A 19,697-nucleotide genomic window follows, 5' to 3' on the forward strand; every position below is an offset into this window, starting at 1 on the left:
GGACTATACTTCAGAATATTGTTTGTTTGAAAGTTTTTATTTCTTTCTATTCCCTCCATATAATTTTCTTGCTTTATTACTCACTTTTATCTGAACTTTACCATCACCATTATAGCATCAGTTTCTTCCTTCTTATCAGGCGAGGTGAAATCTGAATATTCAAAACACCACTGAATTTATTTCAGGGTCTGAAGTAAAACCCTTGACCCTTGGTAATTCCAGGAACCTCTAGTACTTACTGCCTTGTCCAAAAATAAAAAAGTCATATCCACTGATTGTTTCTGATTAGAATATCTAAATCTACCTTGTTCTTTTGTATTTTCATAAGAAAATGTGATATATTGAAGTGACCACCAGAACCCAGACTAACTCTTAGAACTCCAGCGCAATGCCAGGAGTGGGGAACTGCCTCGGTATGGGGATTTACCAGAGGCAGAACCTTTAGAGCCACTTGCTCTAAGATGCCAGACAGAAGCCACGACAGGGACCAGGCAGAGGAGAAAGGAAAAGTATTTGCATCTTGAGGTTCCACAAGGAACAGTTTATTCCAGATGAAAAGAGCAGGACAAAAAGCCTCTACCTCTGTTGTGCCAGGGGTTTTGTTTGGATGCAAGTCAGGAGGTGGATACAAACAGCTAACCAATAGGGAATCCTCAGGGGCAGAATGAGGGGATTATATCGAGTGTCTGGGGCCAATTGGGGTAGGAGGATGGAGAGGATGGGTCACATGGGCCAATGGGGCTTCCGGTAGTAGGGGAATTCCAAGGGGGTGTTGCAGACAGGGATTGGCCCAAGGTTTAAATGGCAGAGAAGGTTTGGGAATCAAGCTGGGATGCCTTGACAGGCAGCTGGAACAAGGGGTGGGGAATGGCATAAGGGACAGCTTTGAGGAAGGGTAAAACCAGGGGTAAACCAACTTGGGGAGAACATGGGGGTACAACAGAATGAACCACTTAACAAGGAATCAATAAAATAACATTGAACCACAACAGTTTATTTATGTCTTCACTTCTTCTGGAGCTACAAGATTAGTGTATGCGCTCAGAGTGCCTGACCCATTCTTACCCTGACTTTTTTTTTTTTTTAACTAGCTGAGCCATTCTTTTAAATTTTTTGCTGATGTCCAAAACATTTCTTTTATTAGTATCACTAGTTCAAATTAGCATTGCTTTTCATTTTAATATCTGTCTCCAGGCCTTCAAATATAAGCTGGTATTCCAGTTTTGAATAGTGAGTGTAGTTTGGTTTCCTGTTACCACCAAGATTAGTACTTTAAACTCACTTTTGTGCATGTATGCCTTCAAATGAGGCTCAGACCTTCTCGAAGTGGAGACTTTGGTTTTGTACAGTGTTTATTTGCTGTTTTAGTCATAAGCGTGCCTTTACCCCTGAGCAGTCACCCTCATCCTCCCTTCTCCTGTCAACTTTTAAAAACAGAATTGATTTGATCTTGCCTCTGGGTTTTCTTGTAGAACTGAGGATCGAGCACTCATCATATTTTTGTTCACTTTTTTTGAAAACTTGGTCAATTTTTTTCTATTCGGGTATAAATATAATAAGTACCTGCAAAGCATAACATAGGCAACTTAGGTATAACTGGTAAATATCAATTTATTTGACTTAATAGTGCTACAAAGGGGAAGGAAAATGTAGAGCCTCATTCCCTTTTTTGCTTCCATTTTTGGTGGTTGTTGGCTTCTTTCTCTGGTTAATTCTCATTAAGGACTCTTGGGCAAAGCAGTGTTAATTGGACCTGTGAGAAGGTAATAATACTTTGCACCAACAAATTCTCTTGGGTTGTGCTGTTAAGTAAGATTGGCAGAAATTTGGGTGCATTCAGGTGAGTGATGCACAGACAGATGACTCTTTAACTAATTAAAGTTGAAAAGAAGGGTATTTATTGCAGCATGCTGGACCCATGTGGAATCATTTCCAAATACATGTGCAAGGAGTTGCAGATTCCTGCTCTCTGTTTTGATCTGCTGGTGATGGTCCAAGCCTCTCCTAACTATTTGATTATTCTTAAAGCAAGGTATTTCTATGGTCTCTGCTCCTTCACAAATGCTACATCTATCCCTGTCACTACTAGCTTCTCTTTCCTAATGTATTTGTTACTTTTTAACTAAGGTACTTGATTCTTGCCACCTATATTACTAACTTAGCTTCTTAACTAATTTTAAAATCTTAACTAACATATGCAATCTTCTACTATGCCAGATATATTCCCAGGTCTCCCCTCAACTCATCTACAGTGTTCAATTATCCTAAATACATTTCCAGCAGACCCCTTGACTGATTACTGTTTCACTGTTTGTGAATGATTAGATTTTTAGGTTTTTAGGTTTTTACAGTTGAATAGTAGCTTTCTCATATGCTTTTAGTTTTTTCATGCTTTTGATTGTAATTGAGTGAAAAATTTCACCTGAATATATACATATATGAAAGTGGTCTTCAAAAACAAGTGAATATTTGAGCTTCACATAGAGATGGAAGGACTAAATTGGCTTCCTGTTTTCACAAATGTCTGTAAAGGGACTTCATAACTAACCACTAAAGATTTAAAAATGTTATCCAGGAGGAGGCAACCAGAGAACTGCTGAGCCACTTGGATATTCATAAATCCATGGGACCAGATGGGATCCATCCCAGGGTGATGAGGGAGCTGGTAGATGAGCTTGCAAAGCCGCTCCATCATTTACCAGCAATCCTGGCTCACTGGCAAGGTTCCAGATTACTGGAAGCTGGCCAATGTGACGCCCATTCATTAAAAGGGTGGGAAGGAGGAGCCTGCTAATTATAGGCTGGTTAGCCTGACCTCAGTACCCGGTAAGGTTATAGAACAGTTTATACTGAGTCTCATCACACTGAACTTACAGGATAGCCAGGGTATCAGACCCAGCCAGCATGGGTTTAGGAGGGGTAGGTCATGTTTGACCAACCTGATCTCCTTTTATGACCAAGTGACCTGCCTGGTGGATGCAGGAAAGGCGGTTGATGTTGTGTAGTGCGGGGGTCAGGTATATATGGGAAAATATATGTCCAATTGTGTCAGGAACCCATGCATTACCGAGGAACCCACTTGCCGTGGCAACTACGTCCAGATATGCACAACACTGGACAAAGTGAACAGACCAGTGAAGAGCTTTTTTTATTTTCAGCACATCAGTCTCAGGACATTGTTAGACAATAGAGACAGGATGTTAACAGCTCGCTGATCCACAGGGAATGCCAAGGAGGTGGAGCAATACAGCATAGCATAAAACCATCTCAGTGTGGATTTCAGCCAATCATACATAGAACAACACATATTGACAAGCATTCTATCCAATCTTATAAAACACACGTAATGGTAGTTAAAACAAAGACTGGTTCATAAGAGACAAAGAACAGAGCTCTATTCATGCTAACCTTCTAAAGATATACATTAAATAACCTTGTTGCCATCCATAAGCCAATTCTACAGAGGCCTATTGTTATTTGTCACGTATGCTCTACTGTTTAGGAAACTTTTCTGCTGTATTTGCAATGCTAACAAAACTTCAGTCTGAGGCCTATACTTTTTTAACCATTTCCTAAAACCCTCTAACTTTATGGATTCCAACATGTAGATGGATTTCAGCAAGGCCTTTGACACTGTCTCCACAGCACACTCCTGGAAAAGCTGGCAGCCCACAGCTTGGACAGGAGCACTCTTTGCTGGGTTACGCACTGACTGGATGGCTGGGCCCAGAGGGGTGGTGAATGGTGCTGCATCCAACTGGTGACTAGTTACTAGTGGTACCCCTCGAGGGTCTGTGCTGGGACCAGTTCTGTTCAATATCTTTATTGATTACACGGATGAGGGTATTGAGTCTTCCACTGGTAAATTTGCAGATGACACTAAGCTGGGATCGTACGTTGGTCTGTTGGAAGGTAGGAGGGCTCTGCAGACAGACTTGGAATGGTTGAATGGATGGGCAAAGTCCAATAGGATGAAGTTTATTAAATCCAAGTGCTGAGTCCTGCATTTTGGCCCCTGTAAATAACTCCCTGCCTCCTTGTAAGCTGGGGATGATGTGGCTGGACAGTGCCCAGGTGGAAAGGGACTTAGGGGTACTGGTCAACAGCCAGCTGAACATGAGCCAGCAGTGTGCCCTGGTGGCCAAGAAGGCCAGTGGCATCCTGGCCTGTATAGTGTGGCCAGCAGGACCAGGGAGGTCAGTTTTCCCCTGTACTTGGCACTAGTGAAGCCACATCTTGAGTACTATGTCCAGTTATGGGCCTTCAGTTAAGGAAGGACATTGAGATGTTTGAGCTCATCCAGAAGAAGGCAACTGTTGTAGTGTGTTTTGTTGGTATGTTCTGTTTCTCCCCCATTTTGTTGTGATGGTTCTGTCCTCCCAGTTTGCCCCGCCTCAGTTTCTGTCTATTAAGTAGTTGCCATGGTTTTCCCTATGTTATATAATTTCCCCTCCCTCCATTTCCAAATATGTATAGTTTTCTCTCCTCCCTGGGCCCAGTCAATCACTCCCCACCCCTCCTAGTTTTTTTTCCAGAATGTTCCCCTCAGTAGGGGACGTGATTGGCTGTGGTCCCGGGGCCCCTCCTATACAATGTATCCATTGGTTCTCCCTTCAAGTCTGTCATGTTCAGTTCATCCCCCGACCTCTCCTGATTGGTTTTCTGTAAACCCCTCCCTTGGTTTCCACCTCCCTTTATATCCTCATTCTCTACCACTTTTCCCGGTCACTCCCTGCTGGTCGCCCCTGGCATTAAACCTGTTTGGACCCCAGGAAGTGTCCGACTCTCATTCGCTTCATCCTGATTTGCAGCTCTCCCCCGAGACCTCGTCCTGCAGGCACAGCCTGAGGCCTCCGCCGCCAAGGGGTGCCTGAAGCTGTCAGCCCTGGGGCCCTGCCACCGGGACTGACACCCCCTGCTGCAGTGGGGCTGTTGGCCGCCCTCTCTACTAGCCGGGTCAAAAGGTCTCAGGCCGCGGTCTATGCTGCAGATAACGAGGCTGGTGAGGGGCTTGGAACATAGGCTCTATGAGGAAGAACTGAGGGAGCTGGAGTTGTTTAGCCTGAAGAAAAGGAGACTCAGAGGTGACCTTATCACTCTCAATTTCCTGAAACGTGGTTGTAGTCAGGTGGGAGTTGGTAACTTTCACCAGGCAGCAACTGACAGAACAAGAGGACACAGTCTCAAGCTGAATCAAGGGAAATTGAGATTGGATATTAGGAAAAAGTTTTTCATGGAAAGAGTGATAAAGTTCTGGAATGGTCTGCCTGGAGAGGTGGTGGAGTCACCATCCCTGGATGTGTTTAAAAAAAGGCTGGATATGGCACTTGATGCCACAGTTTAGTTGAGGTGTTAGGGCGTGGTCAATTGATCCTGAAGTTCTCTTCCAACCTAGTCATTCTGTGAATTCTGTGAAAAAGAGCCTTTTGAGCTGATACCACATTTCATCTATTAAAATGAAGAATAATATGATATCTCTTTTTTTCTGTAGACTTTTTTTTTGTCATTGGTAACCTTTTTGTCCCAGATTCAGATCATCACAGATGAGTCTCAAGGCTCAATTAGAAGAAATAGCTACTCCAGTCCATTGTCCATTGTCCAAGATGCTCAGGCACTGCTGACTAATGATTATCAAGAGGAAGAGGTAGCTCGACATAGTGCTGGCTATGACTAGACGTATTTTCCATTGCAACACTTCAAGTACCACTATTGCAAACTGAACTACACATTAACTACAATTTTTTCTAAATTCATTGTTACCTTATATTTCTTGTCTTTCTTATATTTCATGCTTCTGTGACATGAACTATATTCTCTTTCTCACATTTATTTTTCATAAAAGAAACTAATTTCTGAGTTTCTGCCTGTTTTCTTAAGAGCCAGAAGCAGGGTGTTACATTAATAAACCTATTTCGTGCTTTCATTGACTTCCTTTATAGTTCCTCTATTGAAGTACTGAAGATTCTCGGAGACTGTATTGATATACTAGATCTTTTAAGGAGTGCAAGCCATTTTTATTTGCGAGCTATTATTAACCTGTATATGTCATTACTGTATTCTGTGGGGTGACATTGAAAGGAAATGGACTGATGTAATCAATTAGTTTAGTGTGCACCTAAAGTGTTGCTCATATGTAAAATGTGTAGCCTAGTTTGTAGAAGTGCTGTATATCTTTGTATTTCCCTTTCATCATGGAGTGAGAGAACAAGCTGTTTGGTTTCATTAATTGAATTTAGTATCAAAATAGCACTAACAGGAATGTGCTTTCGTTGTGTTTGCATTTTTATAAACATGTATTATAGGTCCAGAATTTCTCTTGGTCTCACGGTCTTTCTAAAAATGGCAAATTTTCTTCCATTGTAGCATAGCTGTACTGAACTCATCTTACAGTTGTTCCTTTGAAATTTTAGTACATTGGATACTGCTGCATGGTATTTATGATATTGGCATGTATTTGTTAGCTTTTTTGATTCTCATGATAAAACTGTATTCAGAGTAACTTCTGATTTGTGGTCTTGACTCATCATTTAATCATCTGTGAATGTAGGAAGACCATCATACTAAGAGATATTTATGTGAACCTCACAACTGAACTCCAGAATTTGGAAATCTGGAAGGATAGGGACTAGGAAATAATTTAGGGAATATACGGAAGCTCAAAGGCATTTAAAACCACCCGCAATTACAGTTTGTGAACCACTAGAGGAATTGCTTTTCTGAGAATGAAAGTACAATTCTCATCTGCTTGGATTTTATTCATGGTTTTTATTGACCTGCACAAAATTCTTAATTACCAGGTATGTCGAGGGACCATGACTATGTCTAACATATGAATAATTGAAATTCCCAAATGGAACAGGAGCTTCAACTCAATTTAAGTCTCTGAATAGCTTTCAGAACTGTTAAATATCTTAAACAAAAAGCAAACAAGCAAACAATCACAGGATAAAATAAATACCACCTCCAAAACAGAAAATTTCAAAGCACAAACACAATCCTGTCCCCAATTATCAATTCACTTATAATTTTTAGAGTCTAAGGTACTGTATTTGTATTGTGTTTGATGGAAACAGAGAAGCCTATGGACAAAGTATTATGAGGGAAAGTAAGTAAATAATGTGTTAGATATTTAAGCTTCTTTTCCTCCAAAGAAGCAAGGAGAATGGAAAATAGAAAACACAATATTCTTCCCACATGCATATGCGCTTTTTTGTTCTTGAAATTGATTAGAGTTTCTACTGTTAAAAGGGAAGAGAAGACCCCTTCATAGCTAGATTTGTTAGATTTGTTATGTAAAATGCTCTTGTAGGCATAAATCATCTAAATCTATAACTAGACTTCAAATCAGCCAGTCTCATACTGGCATCAGAGATTCATAGTTGTAGTTCAGCTAAAGGCATGTGAAATGGACAATGTTTACAACAGTATCTGAGAAAATAATGTAACTTGTGAACAATGATAATACTGGCTTTAAAGTTTTTCATTGGCAAAACACCCTGATGTTAATAAAGTACTCTCTGGTGGAATTCAACCTCACTTTAGTTCATTACAAAAGTAACATTCCACATAAGATATAGTCTTACAAATATAAACAAAATATGAACATTTTCCCAAGCAATTTCATTTCATGCTGAAGTTACAGTAGTCTCATATTTGTTCACAAAGTAAAGGTGCATTTTTCTTCAGCTTCTTTGGTTCTACCGCTGTGAAACTCCTTTTCAAAACTGTAATAACATGTAATTTACAAATGCTGATTTTGGCTGAATTGTGGGGTGATTATTTGTTTTGTGGCCAGGCTCAGCTGATCCATGATAAAAACACTGCCTCACGCTCTGCTCCAGCAGTTGAAGCAAGTGTGGCTGCTGCTGTACCAGAGAAAGTGCAAATGACCTGGACTAAAGAAAAGTTTGTAGCGGAAAAGCATAAAAACAAGGATTCCAATGTGTCTGGCTTTAAAGATATTTTCAACATGAAGCCGTAAGTATGCATATGGTATTTGGAGCTTTTTATTTCATTGTGTGTATTTCATTGGGGGGGTGGAGGGGGCGTTCTAGTTTGTTGTTTTATCTGGGTTTTGCTTTTTAAGAGATTCTGTTTTATTTAAAATTTCATTAACTTAAATGGCAGCCTTATAAAAATAACATAGACTTGGGTGGAAGACAGACTTTAAGCTGTTAACTCAACTTCTGGATTGTACCAGAAAGCATATGTGTTAAAAAGCTTATTATAATGAAAACTTTTTATTTCTTCATGTGGGTGAAAAATTAGTGTATATGTCCCTGTATTTTTATTGTGTTTGGTATTACAGGGAGTTCCAAAGAAGCAGATAGACTTTCAAGACATTTAGCTTATGTTTTTGATTTTAGGTGCATGATTTTGGGTATGGGGGTATTTTCTTGGGAAGAGATGGGAGTGGGATGTTTTTGTTTGTTTGTTTTTTTGTTTGTTTGAATGGACATTCAACGCTCATCCTGTAAATTAAAGAAATAGAAAACTTGTGTAAATATAAATGTATTGCTATATTAAGTATTTGCTGTTTAAATGTTCCTTTATGTCTTTTTCTTAAATAGATAAGAGTTACTCCCTTTGTCAAACGAACATAGTATACACAAAAACAATGACAGAGGGAAACCAGCTTGTTTGTTTCCTCATGTTGTGATTTTAAGCATGCACATGCATCTTTTCTTAGCTCTGCAAGAAAGCTGCACTTAGAAACATAGCTTAAATTATTTTCTACACATGACCAAACCAAAACTGTGGATGTCAAGGGAAATCTTCATATCTAAATGAAACACATTTTAAATCTAGGACTTGCAGGCAATGCAGTTAGACAGCATATTTAAAGTTAGTACCTTAAAGTCCTGAGTCTTGGATTTGCTTTGAGCTCTTTAGAAGTAGCTTGCCTTCTGCACATTCCAAAAATTATTGTGCTCATGCTCTAAAGCATTGTCCTAGGCAGCATTATGCTCTAATTATTAGGGGTTTTTAAAATTCATATATTTGAAACATTTCCTATTACTACTTTAGAATTGTGCAAAACACTGATTTCAGATATTATTATTTTAAGACTACTGTATATAGTTGGGTAGAAATTAAATTTCAAACTTGGTGTGCCTGTACAGTATATTAATATTGTTGACTTTAAAATGGCATAATAATAATAATAATGATAATGATGATGATGTTGACTTTACCTGATGGCATAATTTTTTTTTTCTATGCATTTGCTTCCCTTTCACATAGAGAATGGGAAAATCTGTAAGTCTAAATTTCATTTCACCTAAACAACAGAGGCTGGGTTCTCTGGTTATTGTGATCTTGTACATTGTGTGCATGCTTCTAAATTGTAATTTGCAATGCATGTATTTTTTTGTTTCTTGTTTAATACACTCTGATTTAGCACATCACTGAAAAAATATCATTGTGACTTTTTAATATTCTCTTAAATATGATCAACTTTCTATTCAAGGTAAGTCACAAAACCTGTGTTATAGTTTCTGTAAGAATATAAAGCTTGACAGTACTTCTCTGCACCAGCATATTTAGTGTTTTATTTAACTACATTAAAAATGAATTCTTTTTTCTGGAAAAATAGGCTCCCATTGTTCTATAACTACTTGGACAGTAGGGAATATTTGTTCATAAAGGGAACTTTCATGTTTCATCAAAAGTCAGTTCTTGCCTGCGTTCTACCAACCCATGCATGTGTAGAAATAACATAAGTTTAGACATACTTTGGGTATGACAGCACACAAAAATGGAATACAACATCTCTTGAGTGGAACTCACTTGACTGCTCTGCTTTTTTTAAGAGTTAAGTATTTTCTTAATTTTATCTGCTTAACAAATTGAGCTTCTTATAAAAATTTTGGAAGTTTATTTTGTCTACTGTGTATGATTTCAGTTCCACCCGTGCTTGAAGGATAAGTGATGTTAGCCTCAGTTCACATTTTACACATCATGAGCCTTTATTTCAATGCTGAATTTTTGCCCACTCTGTCACAAAGTTACACCCTGCATTTTATTTTTAGTTTAACAATGTTTCAGTTTCAATATTTATGCTTCTCAGTTAGACAATCTTGCCTCTCTTCATAGTTCTTTTTAGTCTTCTCAAAATGTAATTCTGCTTCCAAAAAATGGAACTTCAAGCTTTCCTTTGTTCCATATATAGTTTTTGTACACTTGGTTCTTAGGATAGCTGGCCACCATGATAGAAAATCTTCCAGGAGGGACAGATAAACTCAGTTTTAGAAATATCATTCTCTTATAGCGGGGAAGATGGGAGGTAGCAGAGCATGAAGAATCATTGATAGGGCTGGTTTCCACTGGCCACTAAATTTCAGGCCAAATTACTTTTAACTATTTATTTGGGGGAAAAAACCAAACATACAAACCCTACTTTTAGGCAGCAGATTTTGTAGATAAATGGACTAAGGTAGAGTTTGAATATTTTTGTCACACTGTAGCATATGACTTATTTCCAACCTTGGTTAACTCTACACACAGTTCCTGTTTCTCAGGAACTGTAAGGAAACTGTTCTTTTGTTCTGAAAAACCACTGAACCATAAAAAGAGATACTAAAATAAGGACATTTTAAAAACCCTAGCAGTTTTTTCTTCTTGTGCACAGATCTACAACAATTATATTTGTAGGTAAAACAAGGAAAATATTAGGTAATGTTGATAGTGTAAAGGGATAAGCTCAATTTCATTTCACTGCTTACTGCCATACTGTTACAACATAAGAAGTTAGCATTTTTTTCAAAATTCTATGGTGTTTCTGAATTTTCTTCACCAACTGGTAGAATTTAGTAATGTTTCCAAAGGAGCATGAGTAAAGTCTTTTACTGTACAACATAAATATTTTGATCTTTCCATTGCAGTCCTGTAATTTCATTGTTTGGAAATTCTTGTATAAATCCAGTTACTTTTTTATGTAAGTCAATAAACAAGATTCTTAGTGGTTCTCATCTGACCTGTAACTTCTATTGAAACCATTTTTAATTCATCTTGGTAAAAGATAATGGACAACTGGAAGATTTGTGCATTTTGGCAATTTACTTGGAACTGCTTGAATTTCAGAGTTAAACGTTCTTGCCAAAAGTATTACATTTAATTTATTTTGAATATGTACATATACTAGTATCCATGAAAATACCTTGTTTTACATACTTATAATTTCAAATAAATATTGTATGATTCAATTACGTAAGTGTTATAACAATACTTAAAAATGTTTCTTTGCATGCTAGGAATCAGTCAAATGTGAGAAGAATGCACACTGCTGTGAAGCTTAATGGAGTAGTGCTTAATAAATCACAACATGCTCAGCTGGTCCTCCTGAATATGCCTGGACCTCCTAAAAACAGAAAAGGGGATGAAAACTGTATCCTCTACTGTACTGATTCCATATTTCTTGAAATTGAGAATTACATTTTTTGTGATTCTGCCATTTCCTGTTGGGATAACCATTACTAAGTAGGGTAAGCGTAAGTCTGCCTAAAAGAAAATGACATAAAGAGAGTTAAAAAGTAAAAGATAAAAAAATCTTGATTGGGGGAGTGGTTTATTGATATAAAGGATTTCCTTAACTTTGAAGTAATTGAAAAATTTCCTATTCTTATCTTTTTTTGTAGATGAGTAGGGCAAAACTAGGAATGTCCCCCAAGTTAGGCTTAACTTCCACTTGAATAACCAGATAACAGGACAATAAAGGGGGACACAGAAATACTCTGATGAAATTGTTGAACTTTATTTTTTCATTATATGAAAAACTTTTTGAGAAGTTACTAGATATTTTATTTTTCTTCTGAGTAGATTCCTTGACCAAATGATATTTCAGACATGGAATTTCTGGAAGTTCTGACAGAAGGTCTAGATAGAGTTCTCCTAGTCCGAGGCAGTGGACGTGAAGTGATCACCATTTATTCTTAATCTGTGTGCATGTGTTTTTCAAACACAACAGACCCCCCACCATAAGAAAACAAAGTTTTTGCCATAATTTGAGCAGCTTCGGTGTCTTCTAGTGCATTGAAAATTAGCTTCAAGCTGAATCTTCTGATGATGCGTTTTTTTTTCCCTAGAAGATGTTCTATTTAAATAACATTTTAAGCAGATTTATGTAGAAAATTATTAAATGGTGAATTAATAAATGGTGAATGGCTTAGGATATTTATATGTAACATATTCTGACACTTCTTAAGCTGTGGTAAAATAAAAAAAAAATTGGTAATGCAATCGTGTTTTTAAAGATATAGAAATGTCAGCGACTTTTGATTATTTTAATCTTTGCTCTGCATCTAAATAAAAGCGAAGGGTTTTAGAAAAGGTTGTCTTTTTTTCTTACCAAAATGCTGCTATGTTGCTTCTTTTGGAATTAGTTGTGGTTCAGGAACCTTGCTTCAGAGATGTATCAAATTTGTTTATGAAGTGCATTAAGTGTTTCCCAGAAGTTCGTTATTTGCCATACCTGTTAAAAATAACATTTCTGTTTTAAAAATACTTAGGTAGCTGAAACCTCCAGATGATACTAAACAGATAAGCTGTGTGAGTTCTTTTCTATGAGGTACTGGCAGTTACCATTATTTTGCGTGATTATAGCAATAATGAAACATGAGAGCATCCAACTTGCAGGAAGGCTATGGTTCACAAACTCCACCTGGTTCCAAATATAATTCAACAGTTGATAAACCACAAGGTGGTTAATGAAATGCAGTCTCTTGTTTTCAAATATTTATATTTTGAAAATGTTGTATGTATGTGCTGCTGTTTGAAATAAAATCCGTTTTTCTGAACTGAATGAACTCCTAAATGTTTTTCATTTGAAATTGTTGAGTAGTTTAGTTTAGATGCTCAATAGAAACCTTTTGCTTCTTTTACAATTCTGTTCCTTTTTAGGCAGTCTTTAGTTTTGTAAATGTTGTTTAAGACCTAAAGTGTATCAGAAGACTGTTCTGCTCTAAAAAGAATAGGTCTGTTTAAACATATAAGCCACTATTTTATCTATTTTATTTTTTCTTTTTTTAAATTCCTTTATAATACAATCAAGATGTCTGTTTCTCAGACTAGAACAAGAGTGATGCAGTGCCCAAGTCCCTGGCTGGGCTCAAGGCCAGTGTTTTTATCATAACACTCAGGTGATGTAAGACAAAGCCTGTCCCTGTAGTTTGATGCACAGGAACAGAGGGAATAAAAGGTAATCAGGCAGCCCAGTGAACACCTGATGAGTCAAAAGCACTGCTGGGATACTTCAAAAGGGAATTGGAAAGGCATGCTGCACACCAGAATGTCCCTGTATACCACTCGGTGTGAGCTGTATGCCTTTGGTTAGGAATAGGTTTATGCATAGGCACTCAGAGGTACCTTGGGGGCACACCAAAAACACTCCTTGGTTTCTTAGGTACAATGAAAGGCACATGGAGGTCCTGTGGACAGATCAGGAGGCATGTGAAGGTTCTAGATTTGCACAGTGTATCAGTTGAATTAAAAAACATTCTCAGGCCAGTGAGGAGAAGAAAAACAGAAGCAGATGCCCCTCCTGCACTCCAGATGGCTCTAAGCTTTTCATGGGACATATTAAAAGGCACTCCTTGGGCTGTGGTGCAGGGCCATCAGCAGGCATTTATAGAACTGATATGTGGGGTTGTGGGTTGGAGACAGAAACATGACACAACACCAGTGGTCATCAGCAAACAGCAATGGGTTTAATATGTCTGCCCCTTTTATAGGGACTTTGGATTTCCCAGGCTCAGATAGTTGATTGGATGGCCTCTCTCTGTCCCGTGGTGTATCAGCATCTAAGCTAGAATAGGGTTGGCTGAGATCTTTGCTTGGGTCTGAATACAACCTATCTGTGCCTTATCCAGGGACTTGTTTTCTTCTAGGTTGGTTGAGTTTAGGGGGCAGCTTCAGATCAGCTGCAATGCGACAACAGATGACTGCAGATAGCTTGTAGTAAAAAGAATTATAAAAATTTAGAGAAAGGCTTTCAGAGGCATCTGGAACCTACCAAAAGCTCTGTGAGTTCCCTTAGATGCAAGGCAAGACTGACAGAGGTTTCTGTGGGCATACCAGAAGGCATTTGAGAAGCTTGTGGAAGTGGTCGAGAACAAACCTTCAAGCTGGAAAGTACAAAACATTAACTTAGACAGGAAGTTTTGAAGATTGAACTTCAGAAGAAGATAGACTTCTGAGACTCTTATATGGGCTTGTGTGTTACAGGGAGCATCCGTGCTGTGATGGAGGAGGACATGCTGGCTTCATTGTTTTGAGATTTGCTTGTAAGTTCACAGTATTAAGAATTACAGGCTATGAGTTATCAAACACTATGATTTAAAGTGGTGGATAGGTGGGATAGTCACATGCAAGACTAGTCAGGGCAAAATGCCATTGAGGCCTTTTTTCTGGTGATAGTTTGTTATATTTCCTAATGATCTCATAAGACAGAGCTACAGGACAATTTTGCCCCTATTCTCACCTGCAAATCTGTCAATCAGTTCTGGACTCGTCAACACGTTCTGGGGTGCGATATGGTTTGATGTTTTTGGCAGGGACCCACTTAATTCCAGCACTTGTAGAGACAGAAGCCTACCCTTTGTCCCAGGTTATTAATTGAAAAGGACCTTCAATTTGTCTAGATTCAGGGTTTCTAATTAAGACAGGAGGATTTTCTTTCAGTTTTGCCTGTGTGTTATTTGAAAAGTGCCTAAAGATTGGTGGATCAGGTTCTGCACCTGAACTGTTTAGAAAATTAAAAACATACAAAGCCTTGTTCAGCCTCATCTGTGGTGTGACCTCATCTCTTTAAATATGTCAAGAAGTGAGGTAAGAATCCATTAACTTATGGCAGTAAACATGTATCATGGATACTATTGGCAATGATGAGAGAGACGGGGAGACTGTGAGATGGTCAAAAGAATCCAAATTTATTGTGGACTACATTGCTTATATAACTATTTTAGGAAGACTAGTAATGTTTTAGTACAATGCTTGGGTTAATCATCACATAAACAAACATACATTTTACAACATCTCTTGCTTGCAGAAGTCTTGAGGTCATTTTCTTTTCCAATAAGTGAGTCTGATTTAATCTTACTGCAATCTTCAAAGCTGTTTGTTCTTGCCAAGGCATCTTGATTTTCAAATCTCTTATGCTAACCAGGTCCAAAGTCCATCATTTGTCTTATGTGTCCCAATATCTCCCTCTTCTCTTTTCAACCAAAAACATTCCTTTAATGGCCTTATTAATAAATCTCTGCATACATTGAAACAAGCAAGTTATCATGGTTAATACAATTATTATCAAAAGTAAACATATACCCATCTTAAAAAGAATCTTTTAGCTAAAAACCTTAGCCACTAAAGGCTCAGGCTTGGTCTTTAAAAACATTTCTGAAGACAGCCACAGGGGGAGCATTACTGGATTTAGAAAGTCTGCCAGAAGTATAATTGCACTGAAAGTATCCAAGGTGATAAGGAGAAACATGCCAAGCTTTAGAATTTTTTCTTCCTGTGTATTTAAAATTAACACAAAAATCCAATTTCACAGAACCCAGGGGCTCTAATTCTTGGGGTTCTGAGGGTATTTCAGGAGGGTAAGGGGTCAATTATTGATTTGATTTGATTTCAAAATTTTTAGTGTAAATATTAGTGTAGAGTTCTGGAGGAGCTATATTCCACCCTAATTTTTTTGTTTTTTAATAATGTGTGTTTCTCATTATGAACATGAAGGCAACATAAAAGCAAAACAATAAAAAACAGTAAACTTGTACTAAGTAAAAATAAATTAGATAATATATACGATTAGCAGTACATGAAAAATAGAATGATGATTTAAAACAATGCATTATCAATTTCTTAAATATTGTACTGTTACTTAGAGTTTGTAGTAATTGGCAAGCTTCCTTTTAAAGTGAGAGCTTGGAAAACCATTACTGGCTAAGATTTCCAAGTTCACTTCAAAAGGAGGTTTAGCTATTATAGGTCTAAATTTGGCAAGTCAAAATTACTTGCGTATAGTTTTGGTGTAGAAAATGCTTGGGTTTATTGATAAATTTCCCTACAATTAAGGCCAGGACTTGGCCAGGGTCCAGGGTTTAACTGGAAGAGTCATTTTAATATCTTTTAAAAACCTCTAAGTAATAGTAGTTAGAAAATTTCTTTAAAATAATACATATCATATAAATAGCTGTGTAACAGTATGTGGAAGTTTGTAAATCAGCTGCATTTGTCATTTATCTTTAGCTAAATAGTAGTAAAAAAAGGCATTAAACAGCTTACAACTGATAACAGTCATAATAGGAAATTGTTACTCATTCTTTAGTACTACTTATAAATAATAAAATAGAAAAAATTTTTCTTGTTTCTATAATGAAATAGCTGTATCTTGCAATTTAAATGAGCAAATTCTGACAAAATTAATTTAGGCTTTACAGCATTCACTTGTATAGCAACGGACAAATCTGTGAGTGGTGCGAACAGTGTCGAAACTTGGGGGGAGGTTCCTTGCCTGGCCCCTGCTGTAGGGCAGGGGCAGTGGACAGGAAGATGGCTCTGGCCATCTGGTACTTGGCCAGGTGATCATTAGCCACAAACTGGTGACGGTAACTGCTTTCTGAAGTGTATGTTCTCCTTTCAGATTGGTGAAGTCATGTTCACATTATTGCCCAAGAAATTTGTCTATGTACTAGCAGCAGTAGTGTGCAAAGAAACTTCCTTAACATTTATCTTTTTGTGTCTATTTATTATTTTTTTTACCAGTGACTGTGGCAGTTACTTTTTGCCATCACAATGTTAAGAGGTTTGTTATAGAAACGTGTTAACTCTATAAAAAGTCTCTTGGTTTTTTTTACAGAGCTTGTGAACAAATGCATTTGTAATGAAGAATGATTAAAATATTGTTGGAACATTTCTCAGATTTGTCAGTATCCTTTAATGGAAACAGTTAAGGTCATCCACTTTATGCTTTCGCTCAAGCCGTTAACTGCCTTTGAGATATTTGAGTTCATTAGCTAGAACCATTTTCTGTGGTTTAGTTGTAAGAGGAATGAGGGATTTGTCTTTACAAACAAGCTGTGGGTCTGCTGGTAGATAAAACTAGTGCTGAGAGATAAAAGAAACATTGGGAGGGATTCCACTGATTGATGAATGGAAGAAGATATTTGCTTTTACAAATTAACTTTAGGCTTGCTGATAAATGAAATTGGACATTGAAAGATGAAAGAAACAATGGAGGAAAATCCTACATCCCATAAGAATTAAAAATAAAAAGGGAGGATTATACATGAAGTGATAAATAAACTCCACAACCAGATATAGTTATGAGGTGGGTATGTATGTCAGTGCCCGCCACAAGCAAGATAGCTCTGATGAAAACTTGTGCCCCAAGCTTTAGTCTGATGCACGTCTTTATTCACAAAGGTATTCCATATGCAATACATTGCACAACTTTTCCATGCATATTCAACCTCTGGCCTCGCCTGTTTTGCCTCGCATGGTAATGAGATCCACGCCCTTCCGGGCATGCGTTGTCTGCTGTGGTGGTTGCACAGGGGTCTCTGGTGGTCTCTGAGGCTGAAGATTGTGGTCTTCCTCATGACCGAACTTTTGAACTTTTCTCCTTTGCACATGCGCTTTTGGTCCCTTGGTGCTTATCTGAGTACGTCTGTCGGCATTGATTAGCTTGGAGGCAGAGGAGTCCTTTATCTGGGCTCTTTTGCATCTCTTGGTCATCTCTGGTATTGTTCTTTATGCAAGAAACTTCAGAAATTTGTATTTTCCTATGCCCTTTGTACCGTGGCAGAGGTTTCTTAAGTAAAAAGGTTAAAATTCAACTCATAGTTCTACAGGCTAAACTTCAAATGCTTAATTCATATTGCTAATTCAAGTGAACTCCAAAAATCTCTCTTTCATACATTAGAAGGAAATCTTTGGTATTAGGCATTTCGGGAAGTCTGTACCTCTTGAATACGTCAGCCAATGGAGAAAGAGAGAAGGGAAATGTGGCCGGGAAATTAGGAGAAAAAGGAGGCTGCATCCTCCAAAAATTGGAGAGAGCCCAGGGGAATGCCCCATGGCCTCTCCCTTTATTCGAATAAAATAAAAGGACTCCTCTGTCTCCTTTTTCGACATAAACCTCTGATGTTTGTGGATTAATTTTCCTGAAAAACTGGGGGCTCATCCTGGGATCTTTCCACTCTCTGGGCGGTGGGCAGTGAGCAGAGCTGAAGGCGTGCCTCACCCAGTTTGAGTGATCAGCTCCTCTTGGTGGTGGCTGGCACTGGGCGATTGATTGGGTTCCTGAGACTGTCCAGAAGACAGACAAATGGTGTACCAGGGGAGTGTGTGAAGAGTCCACAGGGAAGGACCACTGAACATCCCACTGGTGAGTAAAATGGGATCTTTCGGGAGCAAACCTGGGAGGGCACCCATGGAGGGTTGCAAGGGTAAAGCTGGGAAGGGGCCCCAGTAAACGGGATGACGATCCCACATAATACCCCCAGAGAGTCCGTCAGCAGGAATGCTGAGGTCTTGGAACAGATTATACATTCACCCCAAAGTAACTATGGAGATCATAGTAAAATATTGTTATTATGTGTGGCCAGAGTATAAGTTGCCAGAGGGGCTTATATGGCCACCTTATGGAACAGATAGAATTTGTTTGTGTCAAATTTGTGGAGGTATGTAGAGGAGAATTGGAAAGGATGGATTGAAAAGGAATGTGGATTGATGTGGACTAGACAAGCAACAGGAGAAATCTGTGTTAAGTAAAAGGGGGAGGAAGAAGAAAACGGTGAGGATTGGGATGCAGGTCCCCTGTGTCTTCAGCTCCCAGAGCAAGGGGATAAGAGAAATGCTGTTCCTATGGCCCCACCTGAGAATAACGATGGTGTGGGGGGAGAGGAGCAGCATATTGTGTCTCTCCCTAGGACTTAGAAGAGGAACTCAATTTAGGACATCAGAAGCCCCCTGGACCCAAGAGACATAGGTACACCAGTGGCGCCACTCCGCCAAGTTCCTTTGAGGGTCAAGGGGGAGGGTTTGGGTTTGTAATTGTACCACTTACTACCCAGGGTGAGGGTTGCAAAAAAGAATTAACCCCATATTTGGATGATCCCTTCAGGGTGGGGGAAAAGAGAGAGGAATATTTGGGAAATGCGGATTATACATGGAAGAACTGGGGTTTTCTTTTGGGGATTTTATTTGGCCAAGCATTGCAGAAAATATTAAGAGAATTTACTCCACCTGAGGAATTAGGTTGTTACAGTATGCAGATGATTTGCTTTCATCAGGGGAACAGGAAAAGGTGGTTGAGGAGGCTACTGTAAAACTGCTTTATTTTCTTGCAAAAAAAAAAAAAAAAAGGGAAGATTTACAGTGTCTAAAAAGAGGTCCAGTTGGTAGGAAAAAAAATTTCAAATATCTGGGACACATTCTGACTGGGAGATTACAGTGTATTTATCCAGAAAGAATACAAGGGATTTTACAAGTACCATTACCCCAGACAAGGAAAGGAGTTGCAAGAATTTTTGCAGTTGGTGGTATACTGCAGTGTTGGGATTTATAAAATTAGAGGGTTTTGAGAAATTGGTTAAAAAGGCAGGCCTCAGACATCAGCCTTGTGAACATTGTTAATACAGTGAAAAGTTTTCTAAGCAGTAAAGCAGACGTGAGAAATCGAACAATAAGCTTCTGTGATC

General features: G+C 38.4%; 1 protein-coding gene across 1 annotated transcript in view; it reads left to right on the forward strand.

Annotated features, from left to right (window-relative positions):
• The window catches only part of SLC12A7 (solute carrier family 12 member 7), a 79,447-nt gene extending 66,690 nt beyond the window's left edge, over nucleotides 1-12,757 (forward strand). Inside the window, exons 22-24 of the mRNA XM_058808826.1 lie at nucleotides 7,796-7,977; nucleotides 11,253-11,386; nucleotides 11,843-12,757. Coding sequence (XP_058664809.1) covers nucleotides 7,796-7,977; nucleotides 11,253-11,386; nucleotides 11,843-11,934 — 408 coding nt within the window. The 3' untranslated portion in view covers nucleotides 11,935-12,757. The remainder of the gene's footprint in view (nucleotides 1-7,795; nucleotides 7,978-11,252; nucleotides 11,387-11,842) is intronic.
• Nucleotides 12,758-19,697: the final 6,940 nt, after the last annotated feature.

The sequence above is a fragment of the Ammospiza caudacuta genome, chromosome 1 (genome assembly GCF_027887145.1).
Source record: "Ammospiza caudacuta isolate bAmmCau1 chromosome 1, bAmmCau1.pri, whole genome shotgun sequence".
Lineage (NCBI taxonomy): Eukaryota > Metazoa > Chordata > Aves > Passeriformes > Passerellidae > Ammospiza > Ammospiza caudacuta.